Below are 18,588 nucleotides of genomic sequence, written 5' to 3' on the forward strand. Positions count from 1 at the left end.
CTAGGGCTACAGTAATCAAAACTGCGGGAACTGGAACAAAAATAGACACACAGATCAATGGAACAGAACTGAAATCCAAGATATAAGCTCCCGTATTTATAGGCAGTTACTGTATGACACGGGGGGCACAGCACATTAAATGGAAAAAGGAGGATCATTTAAATAAGTGGTGCTGGGGATGTTGGGTTATGATATGCAGAAGACTGAAACAGGACTTCCACATCTCACCATGCACAAAGTGAAGTCAAAATGGATCCAAAACTTGGATGTTAGCCCAGAAAACATAAACTAGAAGAAAATACTGACAGGACACTCTATGATGTCTGCTTTGAAAATGTTTTCAGAGACTCAAGTCCAACAGCAAGGGAAACAAAAGCAAAAATAAGCTGGGGGGACTACATCAAACTGATGAATTTCTGAACAGCAAAAGGAACCATCCTTATAACAAAAAGACATCCTGTGAATGGGAGAATACATATATACATATATACATATTCTTTTGGGAGTCAGGTGGTAGCGCAGTGGGCTAAGAGCAAGTGGTGCAAAGTGCAAAGACCAGCATAAGGATCCTGGTTCAAGCCCCCGACTCCCCACCTGGAGGGGAGTCGCTTTACAAGCGGTGAAGCAGGTCTACACAGGTCTCTGTCTTTCTCTCCCCCTGTCTTTCCCTCCTCTTTCCATTTCTCTCTGTCCTATCTAACAACAACGACAGCAATAACAACAATAACTACAACAACAATAAAAAGCAAGGGCAACAAAAGGGAAAATAAATATAACAAAAAAGAATAATGAAAAAAAGAATTCTTTTTTAGGGGCCGGGTGGATTGAACCTGGGACTTCAGAGTATCAGGCATGAGAATTTCTTTGTATAGCCATTATGCTATCTACCACCACCTGACTTTACTTATTTATTAATGAGAAAGATAAGAGGAGAGAGAGAAAGAACCAGACATCACTCTGGTACACGTGCTGCTAGGAATTGAACTTGGGACCTCATGGTTGAGAGTCCACTGCTTTAACCACTGCACCACCTCTCAGACCACTTTTCTACTTTTATTTTATTTAATAATGAATGACAAGTCCATTGGATGAGAGGGGGTACAATTCCCACCACTAGAGTTCTCCATCCATCCCCTCTATTGGAAGATCAGACAACTATTTCTCCCCCCCCCCCATTTTCATTTGACAGAATTTGAGAAGGGAGGGGAGACAGAAAGGCGGAAAGACCTGTAGACCTATTTCACCGCTCAAGTGTTCCCCCTACAGGTAGGAAGCAGGGGCGCAAGCCTGGGTCCTTGTGCACGGTGAAATGTGCACTTAACTAGGGGCACTGACACCCCGCCCCTGCACCACCACTGGCTCCGGAGTATTCTCCGGAGTATTTATATGCAATTCCATAAGACAAAGAGCTCATAACTAAAGTATATAAAGGGTCACAAAACTGAGCCAAAACTAAAACTAAACAAAAAAGTAACCCCCTTAAAAATGGGGAGAGTACATGAATAGGTAGATGGCTAGGTGAAGAATTGCTTGATTACATGTTAGGTCCATTCCCATGTTTTCCAGAAAACCCAGACTATTTCAATGAGAGCTGAACCAATATGAATTCCTGCCAACAGTCTACAAGTGTTCCTTTCCCCTCACATCCTGCCAGCCCCGCTCCTATTTAATGTGCGATATTCCCAGAGGTGTTAACTGGTATCTCACTGTTGTTTAGATCTGCATTTCTCTGATAGTGACTTTCAGCATTTTTTTTTCTGTCAATTGGCTGAGTACTCTCATTAGTGAAGAAATTATTCATGTACTCTCCCCATTCCTTGGAATTTTGAATTTGTAGATGATTTGGGGCCAATATTTTAACAATACTAGTCTTCTGCTCCATGAACAGATTTTTCCATTTGTGTCTACTTCAATTTATTTCTTTATATTTTTTCAATGTCCATACTACTTTCTTAAATCAATTACTAAATTGTTTGTTTATTTATTTACTTATTTAATTTATTTATTTTGCTTCCAGGGTTATCGCTGGGGCTCAGTGCCTGCACTATGAATCTACTGTTCCTGGAGGCCATTTTTTCCCTTTTGTTGCCCTTGTTGTTTATCATTGCTGTTGTTATTATTGATGGGTAGGACAGAGAGAGAAATCAAGAGAGGAGGGGAAGACAGTGAAGGGGAGAAAAAGATAAGACACCTGCAGACCTGCCTCAACACCTCTGAAGCGACTCCCCCTGCAGGTGAGGAACCAGGGATAGAACTGAGAGCCTTACTCCGGTCCTTACGCTTTGTGCCATGTGTGCTTAACCCGCTGTACTACCACCCGGAGCCCAATTATCTTGTTTTTGATGTAATTTTTTAAGTCTTTTTTTTTTTTAGAAGAGCACTGCATGACTAGCTGAAGGTGATGTGGGGGACTGAACCTGGGACTTTGGAGCCTTAAGCATGAAAGTCTTTTGCAGACCCATGCTGTCTCCTTTACCTCCTGAGTTTATATTTTTGAATCATAATGGTAGAATTCTGATGTAAATTCATTTATGTATGTATGTATACATAAAGTTATATACAGGGGCAGGGGTAGATAGCATAATGGTTATGCAAAGAGACTCTCATGCCTGAGGCTCCAAAGTCCCAGGTTCAATCTCTGCACCACCATAAACCATAGCTGAGCAGTGCTCTGCTAACAAATAAAATAAACTGAAATAAAAAATAAAATAAATATATGTACATATATTCTATAACTACCAAGAGGGAATATATCCAGCACTCATATCTTGGTTTTCAAATATGACTCTCCATCAAAGGAATTCTGGCTTTTTGGGAAAATGGCTGTTTCTAGGCCTGAAGCAGAGAATGTACAATGTCTAAAAGTAAGGAAATGTTGAAGGGATCATGGTGACCTGTGAATTAACAGAGAAGCTAGTTCTCCATTTATCCCACTGGCTAAATCTGACAATCTGAGTGAATGCATAATGATAATAATAGATTTTATCTTACTGAAGAGGAATTCACATATTCATTTTGATATAAATAATTAGGATAAAAGAAAGCCATTATTAATCTTTTAAAATATTTTTATTTATTATTGGATAGAGACAGAGAGAAATTGAGAGGGGAGGAGGAGATAGAGAGGGAGAGAGAGAGAGACACCTGTAGCCCTGCTTCACCACTCATGAATCTTTCCCCCTGCAGGTGGGGACCAGGAGGCTTGACCTTGGGTCCTTGAACACTGTAATATGTGCATTTAACCAGGTGCGCCACCGCCTGGTCCCAAGAAAGCTGCTCTTTATAAAAAATTTACATTAATAAAATGATAGAAGAAAGGGAAGAGCTAGAAAATCCCCGTATGCCAACCACCAGAGCAGTCAAGAAAACTAAGCACAGAGAGATAAAGTTGGATGTTAGACGTAGCTTCAAAGCGTCATATCTAAGGTGGAGAGATAGCATAATGGTTATGCAAAGCACTTTGTGCCTGAGACTCTGCCAGGTTCCATCTCCAGTACCCCCATTAGCCAGAGCTGAACTGTGCTCTGGTCTCTGTGTATTTCTATTAATAAAATAATAAAGATCTTTAAAAAAGGTATCATCTCCACAGAATATTTAATGGAAAGGTGGATATTAATTACAAAGGGAAAAGACGACTTTCCAGATGAAGTCTGCTTAGATGCTCAAAGCTGGTATCACCTCTGTGATAACCTGGTCACAAATGGATACTGTGAATTGGAAGCACCAAGCTAATATTGAGGAGCTTATATAAAACCATGACCTGTACCCCATCAGCTGGGGCCCTGATAGTTGGGGAGTCCTGAGATTCCCAAAAAGACATGTTGGGCCTAGACCTCAAATAAATACCTCTCTCCATTGTTACCAGTCATTTCTATCAGGAACAACAAAATGGACCCCTTTGTGGGCCCTCATAGGATCTTGGCCTCAACTTGCATCAACAACGGTAGAGAATATTCCCCATCCTCCGAAGGGAAGATGGACAACATACTCTATGCTACACCTGAGGAAGATGGGTCGATTATTGGGCAGCTTGGAATGTTCCTACTCATGACCACAGAATGTGAGCTCAGATCTACAGGGATGCAGAGGTCACATAGGCTCCTAAGCTGAATATGGGCCCCAGATCACATCACATCGATAGGGTTTACAGTCAACAATATTTATACACCTTTCCCATATTTGGGAGCTACTCTCTTCCCTGATCCAGCTTTCTGTTCCTTTTCCAGCCATGACATCATCTCTCCAGACAAAACTTGGGTCCACCTGCATATCAGATTTCAGGCTCAGGGGAAAACAAACAAACAAATGAAAAAACTAGTATAGCCATAGGCCCTTTGGAATATAACTAAAATATGACTACTAGCTATCTACAAAATGGAGTACCCTCCCCCCCAACTCTTCATCTGCACTATTCCAGCCTTTAGGTTCACGATTGTTCAACAATTTGTTTGGCTTTGTATGTTAACTCTTTTGTCAACCATCAGGTTCCAGATGCTAGCATGATTCTGACCAGACTTCCCTGGATAGACAACCCCACCAATGTGTCCTGGAGCTCTGCCTCCCCAGAGCCCCACCCTAATAAGGGAAAGAAAGAGACAGGCTGGGAGTATGGATTGACCTGCCAATGCCCATGTTCAGCGGGGAAGCAATTACAGAAACCAGACCTTCCACCTTCTGCATCCCACAATGACCTTGGGTCCATACTCCCAGAGGAATAAAGAATAGGAAAGCTATCAAGGGAGGAGATGGGATGGGATATGGAGTTCTGGTGGTGGGAATTGTATGGAGTTGTATCCCTCTTATCCTATGATTTTGTCAGTGTTTCCTTTTTATAAATAAAGAAATAAAAATAAAAAATAAAACAGTGAACTGTAATCTAAAAAAAATATTAAGGCCAAAAAAAAAAAAATTAAGGCCATGGTAGTTTCAAGGAAAAAGTAAGGAATGATTCTAGATTAAATGACAGTGAAGAAACAGGACGACAGAGAGCAATACACAGTTTGCTTTGGAACTTTTTGCTACAGGACGTAGGAAAGGGCAGTGGACTGAACCTGAATGAAGTCTTTGGATAAAAAGTATTTAGGAGTAATTATTTTTTAAGAATTAATTAATTTATACAGGACAAAAGAGGGAGACAGACAGAAAACTCGTGTGTCACACAGGTGCTAGGGTTCAAACTCAGGACTTGATACTTCAAGTTCAGTACCTGACTCTGTACTACCTCCTGGGCTTGAGAATTTTTCCTCTCAGAGCTTTGTAGTTACAAAGTGATTTCAAAATAAATAAAAGTAATGATAATTACCTTTGTTCAAAAACTTTTATTTACTATAAAGACAAAACACCAAAATAGGTACAAATACTATAAAATTGGTTCAATGGGGTAAAAATTTTAATTAAAATATCTCAATATATTTAAAATAATGAAGGATATAAGCCAAATTTTCTTAACCCAGAGTTTTTTTTTTTTTTTTTTTTTTTTTTTTTTTTTTTTAACATTTGCTTACACAGTAAGGTGCTAAGAGAAGTTAGCCCTTAAGCCCTGGAAGTCTTAGGAGTCATAATCACACAGCAAATACAATTTTCATTGTGAAAGTGAACTTTGGTAGAAGAAAAATCTATAGGGCACCTGAGGTAGTAGAAACTGGAATAAACAGCAGTAGACGTTATTTACAACTCGAGTACCAAATAACATTAAGTACACAAAAATAATTACACAATACAATTTTCAGTCCAGCTTTGATCCAAAGAAAATAAGAATATTATATCACATTTCATTGAAAACAAAACAATACAACAAAACACCACAATTACCAGCAAGCCAAGGGAACTGCAAACAAACTCAAACACAATGGATTTTGACACCTAGAGGCAGTTTGAGTTTGAAATGTGGTGGGCATGGTGATCTATAAAGTAATACTGATTAGCTGAGGTTCCTCAGTTTATACAGTTTACATTTCTGTCAGACACAGACTTGATCTGACCAATGATCTTCCAGTACATAAAATGGCAAGAGTGCATATTCTTTAAAGCTTGCACAGAGGAGACTTGAAAACAATCTGATTAGAACTCTGACAATTTGTAAGTTTTCTTTTGTTTGTTTTTTAATAGAACGAAAATAAAGTAAAATATAACATGTTTAGAGTTACCAAACTTCACATTTTGATACTAGGTTTTTTTTTAACTCTTCAAATATTGCCAATCTTTCAAATCAAAGGAATGTAAAATTTTTCTAAGAAACACATTCACATAAAAAAAAAAAAAACTGCCCTAAAAGTTATATGCAATATATCCCTGTAAACTTGTAACTGATTTTTACTTCCGATTTGTACTGTACATTTGAAATGTACTCTATATAGCTTATTTAGTTTATCCTGAGTCTTTGAGAATAATCAATTCTATTTCACTCTGCAACAATTCAACTGGCTTCGGAAGAGTTAAAACTTAACAATGTAAAAAGTTTTGTTATATAATGAACCGGCACTTGACTCACACGAAAAGATAAACAGCTGTGGTTCTCTGCTCGGATTCCATGCATCAGGAGTGAAGCCAGGTTAAAACCATTAGCCGGCTGTGCAATCTCTAGGGAAGTAGGAGGCTGGTGAAATCTGACTTCACTTCTAACAGGTTTTCGAAGTTCAGGACAAATTTACTGTGTAAAAACAGCTTTATTCCTTGGTAACTAAGTATGTTAACATTTCATGTTCTACCAGCCAAGTCTGCTGTAAAGAGATGATGCGTGGTGGAAGAAAAGTGTCAGTTTGTGTGTCAGTCAGTGTCAGCTGTGATGAACAGTGAGCTGTCATCTATGGGGCAAAACGAACGGGGTGAAGTCTTGAAGTTTCTTACAAAATGACCAAAGAAACACACACATCAAAACTTTCAAATATATTTCAAGGTAATCTTGATCTTTGTTGCAAGCTGCATCACAGAATACAGTTGATTTTCACTTAATTTCTATATGACCTGCCTGAGAAGAGCAGTGACTGACTCAATGAAGGTAGGACTTTTATATGCCAATTTTAAAAACAAACAAAATTCTATCTGCATTTTAAAAACTCTTGCAATAGCAAGATATTTAATCAACTCTAGCTCAAACCTACTTCTACTCTTTTTTTTTTTCTGATTTGAAAAGATCACCTTTCCCTGAATATCAAACAAAAATTAAGGTGAAATGAAAATATAGAACCATAATTTCCAAGAACGAAATGGATGGGCCAACAGTAAAATGCACATAAAAACCCACAATTGATCTGGTATTAAAAAATAATAATAATAAGGGTCAACTGTGGGTCATCATAAAGAATTACCAGCTTTAAAAAATATATTTATTTACTGCTACTCATAGCATAATCTGACCTACGAGAGGCAGAGACTGATTTTTATAGCCAGTGACAACAGAGCAAACAACACAAAAAGCCTAAACTCAATGGAACTGCAGAACCCCCTGCCTGTGATAAGAAACAGAAGAGTAGCTGGAACATTAAAAACAGATCCTGAGCCCCCCAGCCGCTAATATTGCTGAAAAAGTGCTCCCCCAAATAAAATGATGCTTTTGTTAATTAGCCTGCGAACTTCATTGCTTTCCTGTTCACCTAGGGCCAGTTCTTTGAAAGGCACAATTTACAGTTTCTGCACTAATTGTGGACTTTTGCATACTAAGCTTAGGTACAAGTCATGATTTGTCAATCACATACTTAGGTAACGGTTCCGCCCCGGTCTCATTCATAGCACAAAGTTCTAGTTCAGTGGCACAAACGCCAGTAGATTATCAATGTGGTTGCCCACAAAAGTTTTTTTTTTTTTTTCTCTTCTTCTTCTTCCCCTCTTACTGAGCATCCTGCCTCCATGATGGTTTGTAGACATGACTACCACGTAGTCCGGAAGACTGGGTGTTTCAGTAGCTCTCTTGATGGAGGTCTGTCCTGAGGTTGAAGTTCTAAGCAACGAAGAGCCACATCCCGTAAGCCAGGAGACAGATGTGAAGGGATTGATGGAGCAGTAGTTGCACTAGCAATCTGAAGGAGAAAACACCAAAGCATCGAGATTTTCCAAGGCTGGAATTTTGGGTACAGAAGTCAAGGTGCCTATCATTTCATAATCTCTTTCTCTCTCTCTTTTTTACCAGAGCACTGCTCAGCTCTGGTTTATGGTGGTGCAGAGGATTGAACCTGGGACTTTGGAGCCTTAGGCATGAGAGTCTCTTTTCATAACCATTATGCTATCTACCCCTGCCCTCATTTCATAACCTCTCTATGCATCCTGTCTGTACACGGAGGACTTGAAGAGGAAGTGAGCATTCTGTTGACAAAGAGTCTGTGGAAAAACCTACCCGTTGGATAGGAGGGTTCACTAAGAGTCAAGTTTTAGGATTTTTGAATTGATCACACATTCCAATCAGATTGAACTACTGTTTCCTTTTTGTCTTTTTTTTTTTTTTTTTTAAGATGTACTAAGTGGTCTGGGAGTTGGTGCAGTGGATAAAGCATTGGACTCTCAGGCATGAGGCCCTGAGTTCAATCCCAGGCAGCACATGTACCAGAGTGGTATCTGGTTCTCTCTCTCTCTCCTGTCATTTCTCATGAATAAACAAAATCTTTAAAAATTAAAAAAAAAAATTTTCAAATAAACAAGTATAAGTACATCAAAACTCAACCAGAGAGGAAAAAGTATCTGTATTCAATGAAATCTACTTTTCTCATTTTCATTTTCCAAGTTCTACCCAATTTGTTTCATTGCAAGTTTTCTAATGTTTCTGTACAAAGAGCTACTCAAAGTAGAAAGATACACTAGAAACACAAACCATATGAACTTCTTCCAGGTGACTGGGGAAATTACAGAAGTGTGGGAAGAGGGAGCCTGGCGGTGGCGCAGCGGGTTAAGCACATGTTGCGAAGTGCAAGGACCGGAGTAAAGATCCCACAGCGTAAGGATCCCGGTTCGAGCCCCCGGCTCCACACTTGCAGGGGGGTCACTTCACAGGTGATGAAGCAGGTCTGCAGGTGACTATCTTTCTCTCCGCCTCTCTCCATTTCTCTCTGTCTTATCCAACAACAATGACAACATCAATAACAACAATAACAATAACTACAACAATAAAACAACAAGGGCAACAAAAGGGGAAAAATAATTAAATAAAATTTTTAAAAAGTGTGGGGAGAGCAAGAGGAAGCTAGACAAAATGAGAGGTACTGGGAGGCTAACACTAGCCCCTTCACACAGAGGTGATGGTGTGTGCGTGCTCAGTCCTTTACTTTGCTCCAGATGTAATTTGCTAAATGAGGAAACCAGGAATAGGCAGAGAGAGTAATTTTCCTAGTTCTGAGGCTCTTAAACAGAAACCCAGATATTGAAACCAGACCTATACAATTCCAGAGCCTACAGTTTCATATTCATACCACATAGCTGACATGAAAACTCAAAATCTCACACAGCACAACTACTCTATGGTAGTGACGATGAGAACTAACTATCTGCCAGACAATTACTGTCAAGAACGTAGAACAGGATGTAGCCGGTGACTGGCTGTGAATTTTTAAAATATGGAAAACAGCAAATCGGACTGAAACTCTTTTGGGGACTTATGAAAACTGCATGAAGAACTGTATGTATGTGTTCAGCATTCAGTGGCATTACAGAGCATAGCTACCAGCTCAGGAAGACTGCACATGCCACCAAGATTCATCACAACAAATAAATTCCTGGAATTTCTTTCTCCCCGTTTCCCAAAGGATGATAGACCTTCATGTGAGGTTGCCAGCTAAGGAGAAGCCTTGAGAACTCCCCTGGCCCCCACCAATTTTAGCGGAAAGAAGAAACTGATTTTAGAATTACCTTAAATATCAAAGCAAGGTGATTGGAGTGTTTCTCTGCGTTCCACGGCGGCTTAGCACAAGTCATTTCTATGATCGCACAGCCGACACTCCACACGTCACAGCTTCTACCGTACTGCTGGCCTCTCAGTACCTAAAATAAAACAGAGAATTAATTTGTAGACAGTATTTGTTAAAAGAAAAGTGCTTCTGTAGATGTGGATTTCAGTTTTGTTTTTTTTACTTCAAAGGAAAAACAACAGTACAAACAGCAACTACATGGACTCTTCTCTGTGGCACAAACATATTTTGGAGAATTGTGAGAGTGCCCCCCCCCCCCCCAAAGAGTCATATCACAGAATTTCTTTTTCTCTTCTTTGCCATCAGGGTTATTGCTGGGGCTTGGTGTCTGCCCCCCACCCTTTTAAATTAGGTAAGACAGAAATTGAGAGAGGAAGGGGAGACAGACAGAGAGGGAGAGATATGAAGAAACACCTGCAAACCCGCTTCATCACTTGTGAAGCTTCCTCCCTGCAGGTGGGAGCAGGGGCTTGAACACAGGTCTTTGCACATGGTAACATGGGTGCTCAAGCAGGTGTGCTACTGCCTAGGCCCCATATCACAGAATTTCAGAAGAGCTCCAGGGTGCTTAAGAAAACGATACTTCAGGGAGTAGGGAGGTAGCGCAGCGGGTTGAATACATGTGGCACAAAGGGCAAGGACCAGAGTAAGGATTCCAGTTTGAGCCCCCAGCTCCCCACCTGCAGGGGAGTCACTTCACAGGTGGTGAAGCAGGTCTGCAGGTGTCTGTCTTTCTCTCCCCCTCTGTCTTGCCCTCCTCTCTCCATTTCTCTCTGTCCTATCCAACTACGACAACATCAATAACAACAACAACTACGACAACAATAAAAAGAAAACAAGGGCAACAAAAGGGAAAATAAATAAAAAATAAGAAAATGACACTTCAAAAGGGCAACAATCACTACAAGTGTACAGAAAGAGCTCTGAACAAAATTGTTCCAAACAGCAACATTCAGACTTCTGCCACTGCTACTAAGACTTGCTTCAATGTGTTCCTCTCTCTTGGAAAAGAACAATTAAAAAATTTCTAGTATGTGTACTTTGGTTCTCTTACAAACAACTATAAATTACGTAATGATTCTTTGCTATTGCTGGGGCTCGGTGCCTGCACTATGAATCCACTGTTCCTGGAGGCCATTTTTTTCCTTTTGTTTCCCTTGTTGTTTATTTTTGTTATTATTATTACTGTTGTTGTTGGATAGGACAGAGAGAAATCGAGAGAGGAGGGGAAGACACCGAAGAGGAGATAAAGACAGACACCTGCAGACCTGCTTCACTGCCTGTGGGGAGCCGGGGGCTCGAACCTGGATCCTTATACCGGTCTTTGCGCTTTGCGCTATGTGTGCTTAACCCACTGCACTACCACCCGGCCCCAACAACTGTTATTCTAACTAACAAGACCTAGCTTTGAAAATGATGAGCTAAAGACAGAAGGCAGGGAACAAGGGTCTGAAATCAGTGTAAATAACATCTCATCTGTAGGGTCACAGTTTTATAGTTTGTAGGGAAATGCTAGCTACCACTGCAAAACAGCCTGAAGTCATGTGACAGAGCTCCTCTCACCACAATGAAAGCTGCTCTCACCTCTGGTGCCATAAACGCAATTGTCCCCAGCAGCTGTCCCTGAAACTCTCCTGCACCAGTTCCTTTTGATGCCAACCTCGCTGCGGCTCCAAAATCTGCGATTCTCAGTCTCTGACCTGTGCTGTCAATGAGCAAATTGGCACCTGTTGAGAAAGAAAAAAAAAAAAAGAGCAAATAATCTTGTAGATTAAAAACAAAAGGACATTAAGAAAAAATTCAGTGCAATGTTTCTAATAAAAAGGAAATGGGCAGTGATCCGGGAGTGGCACAGTGGATAGAGTGTTGAACTCTAAAGCATGAGGTACTAAGTTCGATCCCCGGCAGCATATGTACCAGAGTGATGTCTGGTTCTTTCTCTCTCCTCCTATTCTTTTCATAAACAAACAAACAAACAAACATTTATTTATTTATTGCCTCCAGGGGTATCTCTGGGACTCAATGCCTGCACTACAAATACACTGCTTCTGGAGGCCACTTTCCCCATTCTGTTGCCCTTGTTGTTGTCATTGCTGGATAGGACAGAGAGAAATGGAGAGAGGAGGGGAAGACAGAGAGGGGGAGAGAAAGATAGACACCTGCAGACCCGCCTCACCACTTGTGAAGCGACTGCCCTGCAGGTGGGGAGCTGGGGGCTTGAACCGGGATCCTTAATGGCTGTCAGTCTTTGCGCTACGTGCCAAGTGCACTTAATACGCTGCGCTACCACCCGGTCCCCTAAATTAATACTTAAAAAAAAAAAAAGGGAGTCGGGCTGTAGCACAGCGGGTTAAGTTAAGCGCAGGTGGCGCAAAACACAAGGACCGGCATAAGGATCCCGGTTCGAACCCCGGCTCCCCACCTGCAGGGGAGTCGCTTCACAGGCAGTGAAGCAGGTCTGCAGGTGTCTATCTTTCTCTCCTCCTCTCTGTCTTCCCCTCCCTCTCTCCATTTCTCTCTGTCCTATTCAACAACGACAACAACAATAATAACTACAACAATAAAACAACAAGGGCAACAAAAGGGAATAAATTAAAAAAGAAAAAAGGAAATGGACTATATATCAGAAGTTCAGATAAATAAATTCTCCTCTTCTCACTTCATTATGGCTAAAGACACATAGGCCTCTACAGGGTAAAAATAAATAAAATCTAAGACCCCAGGAGGAAAATCTGAAAAGCAAAGTATCAAGGCATAAGGAGATAAAGAAGATGTAGTAAGACTTCAAGACCAGTTATAACTATATATAGTTTCATAACTGTAGTTTAATAAAAAGCTATAAAGTTACTTAACTACATTATGTGAAACACTAGGCAAACATATTTATGACAGAATACTAAAATTTCTCTAAAAAAAAAAAAATTCTTCTGAGTAGTAGCCAACAGTATTTCTGAACTCTGGCATAAGGTAGTACCAGGGCTTGAACCTTGGGTCTCTGGGCTGCTCTAATAATAAGCTATTTCCCTGCCCCCCCAATTGTTCTTAAAAAGAAATCAGGCTGGGGGCCAGGCGGTGGTGCACCTGGTTAAGCACACATACTACAGTGTGCAAGGTCCCAGGTTCAAGCCCCTGGTCCCCACCTGCAGGGGGAAAGCTTCATAAGTGGTGAAGCAGGGCTGCAGGTGTCTCTCTGTCTCCATCTCTACCTCCTCTTCCCCTCAATTTCTCTCTGTCTCCATCCAATAATAAATAAAGTTAAAAAGATAAATAAATAATGAGGCTGCAGTAAATTTTTAAAGCATTTAAAAAATATTTTATGTACTTATTAATGAGAAAGATAGGAGGAGAGAGAAAGAACCAGACATCACTCTGGCACATGTGCTGCCAGGGATAGAACTCAAGACCTCATGCTTGAGAGTCCAAATCTTTATTATCACTGCACCACCTCCCAGGCCACAAAGCATTTTTTTTTTTTCTTAAAAGGAACTTTTTCTTTCCTTCTTTGCTTATTTCACCACTGGTGAAATGCTTCTGCTCCTATAACTTGGTTTCTAATCAATTAGCAATTAGACTGTGGAAAAGTCACTTTCTGTTTGTGGAAAAAAGATGATATGGCTCTGAAGATTCCTTTCACTTTTGATACTCAGAAGAAACAAGTCTGAAACTGATCGCATGTGAGAAACCATCGACAGAAGACTAAATTTTAACATTACATTTGCTTTCTATTTAGTAAAGAAATCCCCCACCTTTGACGTCTCTGTGAATGATCTGGTTTTCATGGAGATAGGAAAGGCCACGAAGTAGTTGTTCAGTATAGTTGATAACTACGGACTCTTTGAAGGCTCCGTATTTGCTGAGTAAGTGAGCTACAGAACCCCCTGGAAGGCAAACATACAATGGTTACCGTAAACTTAAGCCATACTTAAAAATTGTTTATTTGACTTGGTTTACTTAAGCTTGTGCTTGCATGAGATCACATTCACATCTGTACTATTTATTTTATTTTTTGCCTCCAGGGTTATCACTGGGGCTCAGCCTGCACTATGAATCCACTGCTCCTGGCGTCCATTTCCCCCCCCCCCCATTTTTTGATTGGATAGGACAGAGAGAAACTGAAAGAGGAGGGGAAGATAGAGAGGAGGAGAGAGTGAGATACAACTGCAGACCTGCTTCACTGCTTGTGAAATGATCCCCCTGCAGGTGGGAAGCTGAAGGTTTGAATTGGGACCCTTGTGCTTTATACTATGTGTACTTAACCTGGTCTGCTACCACCCAACTCACTCACATTCACATTTGAAATGTTAAATTTAGACTCTGAATTAGAAGTGGAACTGATTTCAAAGTGTATCGTTCTACCATCTCCTAACCTATCAATAAGGAGACATTTTCAAAGGACCCTCCCGAACTACAGGAAAGCCCTATTTGACTATGCCTTAGAGACAATGTGCGGCAATCCTGTGCCAGGAAAGTCTGTTGGTGTCATTTTTCCAACAATGTAATCACTTCACATTTCTTGTCACCTTTAATTTAGGCAGTGTTCTTGTTTTCAGACATAATACGACTGCAACACTTAGACTACGTTTCGTACAGACAAGCACTTGGAAACAACTGTGTGCCTTTCACGTTACTGTGGTACTTGCTTTATTGTAGGTGGATGGAACCACCCCACAGAATCTGAGGTCTGTATGTAGTTTTGTTGTTGTTGTTGTTGTTTTGTTTTTAGAAGGTCAAGACTTCAGGGAGCTTTAAAAGTCAACAATTTTGGATAGAACTGTTACTGAAATGTGTGATTCATCTCTCTTTTTTAAAAAGTTTTAAAAATATTTATTCCCTTTTGTTGCCCTTGTTTTTTTGTAGTTTTTTTTATTGATGTTGCCGTTGTTGGATAGGAAAGAGAGAAATGGAGAAAAGAGGGGAAGACAGAGGGGGAGAGAAAGGTAGACACTTGCAGACCTGCTTCACCGCTTGTGAAGCGACCCCCTGCAGGTGGAGAGCCGGGGCTCGAACTGGGATCCTTACCAGGTCCTTGTGCTTCACGCCACTTGTGCTTAACCCACTGTGCTACCGTCCGATTCCCTCTCTTTTCTTTTTTTTTTTTAATTTTTAAAAATATTTATTTATTTATTCCCTTTTGTTGCCCTTGTTGTAGTTATTATTATTATTGTTGTTGGATAGGACAGAGAGAAATGGAGAGAGGAGGGGAAGACAGAGAGGAGGAGAGAAAGATAGACACCTGCAGACCTGCTTCACCACCTGTGAAGCGACTCCCCTGCAGGTGGGGAGCCAGGGTTCGAACCGGGATCCTTATGCCAGTCCTTGTGCTTTGCGCCACCTGCGCTTAACCCGCTGCGCTACAGCCCGACTCCCACTCTCTCTCTTAATAACAGAGCACTGATCAACTCTGGTTTATGGTGGTGTGAGGGATTGAACCTGAGACTTTGGAGTCTCAGGCTCTTTGCATAACCATTATGCTGTCTACCCCCACCCTCTTCTCTCTTTTTATGAAATGTACCATTCATCTAGCATTTTATTTAGCAGAAGGTAAAAAGTCCAGGAGTAATGGCATGGTTTCATGTCATACTACTGAGTTGTCAAAAAATTCACAACACATTTTTTACACAGAAAAACAGAAAAAAAAAATGTCATGACTTTTAAGACAACCTACACTCTGACTCAATAAGCCTCATTTAAAATTATGTGTAGTGGTCCAGGGGGTGGCATAATGGATAATAGGTTGAACTTTCAACTAGGAAGTCCTGAGTCTGATCCCTGGAATCACATGTGCTGGAGTGATGCTCTGGTTCTCTCCCTTCATCTCATAAATAAGTCTTTAAAAAAAAGGGGGAGTCGGGCGGTAGCAAAACGGGTTAAGCGCATGTGGCGCAAAGCGCAAGGACCGGCATAAGGATCCCGGTTCAAGTCCCCGGCTCCCCACCTGCAGGGGAGTTGTTTCACAAGTGGTGAAGCAGGTCTGCAGGTGTCTGTCTTTCTCTCCCCCTCTCTGTCTTCCCCTCTTCTCTCCATTTCTCTCTGTCCTAACAACAATGACATCAATAACAACAACAATAACTACAACAATAAAACAAGGGCAACAAAAGGGAATAAATATTAAAAAAAATAAATTCTAAAAAAAAAAGTTTGTAAGGAATTGAAAGACAATAATAACCAGACGGTTTATCTCATATGTGAAATATAGAGAACTGGCACACCTGAACTGGGGGGAGGGGGGGCTTAAACATTTATTTCATGAGAGATACAGATAGAAAGACACATAGTGAGACCAGAGCCCTGCTCAGCTCTGAGTTCATGGTGGTGCTAGGGATTGAACCTTTGAACTCAGAAACTCAGAGCCTCAGGTATGAAAGTCTTTTGCATAATCATTACGCTGTTTCCAGAGTCTCTTAATTTTATTTCTATATTGTCATATTAAAACACTTTAGAAATCTGTCAAATTAGCAACAGCAAACACACAGGCTGACAGGGGGCACAGTGCACAGAGCAATGGATTCTCAAGCAAGAGGGCCTGGGTTCGATCACAGGCATAGTATGTGCCAGGGTGACGCTCTGTTTTTCTCTTTCATTAATAACCGGATGAATATTGAAAAAAAAATGGCAAACAGGAAAAATAAGGCTCTTGTACGTCTCAGTTGAGCTGTTTCCTCTCTGAGCCTCTACAGAATCATTTAAAACACTATGCAAGTTTAAAAGACAGAGGTAATGAATGACTCATGTGCCATTCAAGTGAACTATTTCCCAGCCCATAAATTACTTCTGCTTAAATGAAGGATGAAGCATTTACAGTTTACAGTCCTGTTTGGGGTGATTTACTTTTAGAAATGCAAACTAATAAAGTGGACATCGGTTTTGCTTAAATATAATATTGACCCAAAAGATAAACCCACTTACTACTACCTGTAATTTAACATGTGACATACATACCTGCCATCCATTCGATGAAGAGATTGTAATTGCTCTTCTCACAAGTGGCTCCCAACATCCTAATGATGTTTGGATGATTCAAATGACTCATCATTCTTATCTCTTCTCTTAATGCTTCTACGACTTCTTCTTGTTCAGAAGAGGTGTTTCTGACATATGTCACCTGTTCCAAAAAAACACGTTTACAAGGTTTTGAGTTCCGATGATTTTCTACTTATAATTTGCATTAATGTGATTGAGTGTAGACAAATCTGATTTTTCCTAATAGCAGGCCATGCTTATGCTCATGAGTGCAGCGCAGATATATCATGAAACAGTCAAATTGTTCTTAATTTTTAGGTTATTTAGTTACTAGAGCACTGCTCAGCTTTAGTGCTGGGGATTGAACATGGGGCCTTTGGTGCCTCAGGCATGAAAGTATCAAACCCTTTTAATATTAAGAACTTAGATTAAGAGACAGTGAAATGTTAAGAGAGTGGCAAAAAAATTGGGACACAGTCAATGTTCTAAAACTGACAGTACAAAATTGGGAAAGTCCAACCATGCCAGGAACCATTTCTCTGCTTTATAAGCTTTGAAACAACGGAAGCCCTCGAGACAAGTTTTATTTCCCCCCTGGGCAGGCCATTTCCCCTCAGGTAAACCATTTATCAGTAATCAAGTGAGACAACACACAGCTGTGGTAATAAACATGGTTTCGGCCATTGTTTGTTGCAAGGAACATTCCACTTTGAAGTTTGCTCCCCCTCCTCCTCCTCCAGCATCTCCCCCCACTTCCCAAAGCCTTATAATGCCTGTGAACACAATAAAATTTTGCAGCTTGATCAGAAACCTGTCTTGCTGTCGTTCTTTCGTGTCTCTTGTCCCTGTCATTCCAGGTCCTTAGGTTCCTAGCCCCTGTTCACCGCCCCGCTGGTCGGGGCACAACCATGGGAGAAATATTAACATATCTTAAAGAGGAAAGCCTTATCATTTTCATATTTTTATAAGCAGGCTCCATTATAAACATCCTCATAGAAATCCCAAGATAAAATTGTAAAAGTAAGGTTGATGAAAGGAATTAAAAAAAAAAATCCAATCTATTCACTATACAAATGCAAAAATAAGAACAACTCAGATGAGACCCATCTTGGTATTGCATTCTATAATAAAGAAGCCTCAAAACAGAGAGGAGCTCATACCTGGATGGCATGCAAAGGTGCCCCCTCACATTCCTGAAGGATTTGTTTACAATGCGGACCAGAGCATCACACTGGCACAGGCGCTGCCAGGGACTGCATTTGGGACCTCATCCTCCTGAGCTCAACCCTTTGTCCACTGTGTCTCCTCCCAAACCACTCAAGCCTCAATGTCTAGTAACAGAATTCACAATGACTTGTGTACTTTGGAAAATAGGTTTTACCTGCTTAACAGCCATTAAAGTTCCAGTTCCCACGTCTTGTGCCTGATAACAGGAAGAAAATGCTCCAAGGCCTATTTGCTGACCTTTCAGCCATTCAGTGTCTTCTCTATAATGTTGTTTTGCTTTGGTATGTCCTGGTAGAGTCTCTGGTGTCTATATAACAAACAAGAAGAAATCTTTTATTGTTAAACTTATTTTTTATCTTTTATTGTTAAATTTATTTTATAGTTGAATTGTTAATTATTTGAGCCTCACAAAACCTTACTCTGTTGGGCTTCCCAAGTTGCCTATCAACTTGACTTTTGAATGGGTACTTGGTGAGCAATGGTAAATGCAAAGGTGCTCACCATTACAGAA

General features: G+C 40.6%; 1 protein-coding gene across 2 annotated transcripts in view; it reads right to left on the minus strand.

Moving 5' to 3' along the window:
- Positions 1-5,298: 5,298 nt before the first annotated feature.
- MAP3K1 (mitogen-activated protein kinase kinase kinase 1) overlaps positions 5,299-18,588 on the minus strand; it is an 88,585-nt gene continuing 75,295 nt past the window's right edge. For both annotated transcript variants that reach the window (XM_060191331.1, XM_060191330.1), the window contains exons 15-20: positions 18,232-18,384; positions 16,830-16,992; positions 13,637-13,768; positions 11,475-11,617; positions 9,832-9,963; positions 5,299-8,015 (exon numbers count right to left, since the gene is read on the minus strand). In XM_060191331.1, the coding sequence (XP_060047314.1) occupies positions 7,866-8,015; positions 9,832-9,963; positions 11,475-11,617; positions 13,637-13,768; positions 16,830-16,992; positions 18,232-18,384 (873 nt within the window). In that variant the 3' untranslated portion in view covers positions 5,299-7,865. The remainder of the gene's footprint in view (positions 8,016-9,831; positions 9,964-11,474; positions 11,618-13,636; positions 13,769-16,829; positions 16,993-18,231; positions 18,385-18,588) is intronic.

This window comes from Erinaceus europaeus, chromosome 5, assembly GCF_950295315.1.
Source record: "Erinaceus europaeus chromosome 5, mEriEur2.1, whole genome shotgun sequence".
In the NCBI taxonomy this organism is placed as follows: Eukaryota; Metazoa; Chordata; class Mammalia; order Eulipotyphla; family Erinaceidae; genus Erinaceus; species Erinaceus europaeus.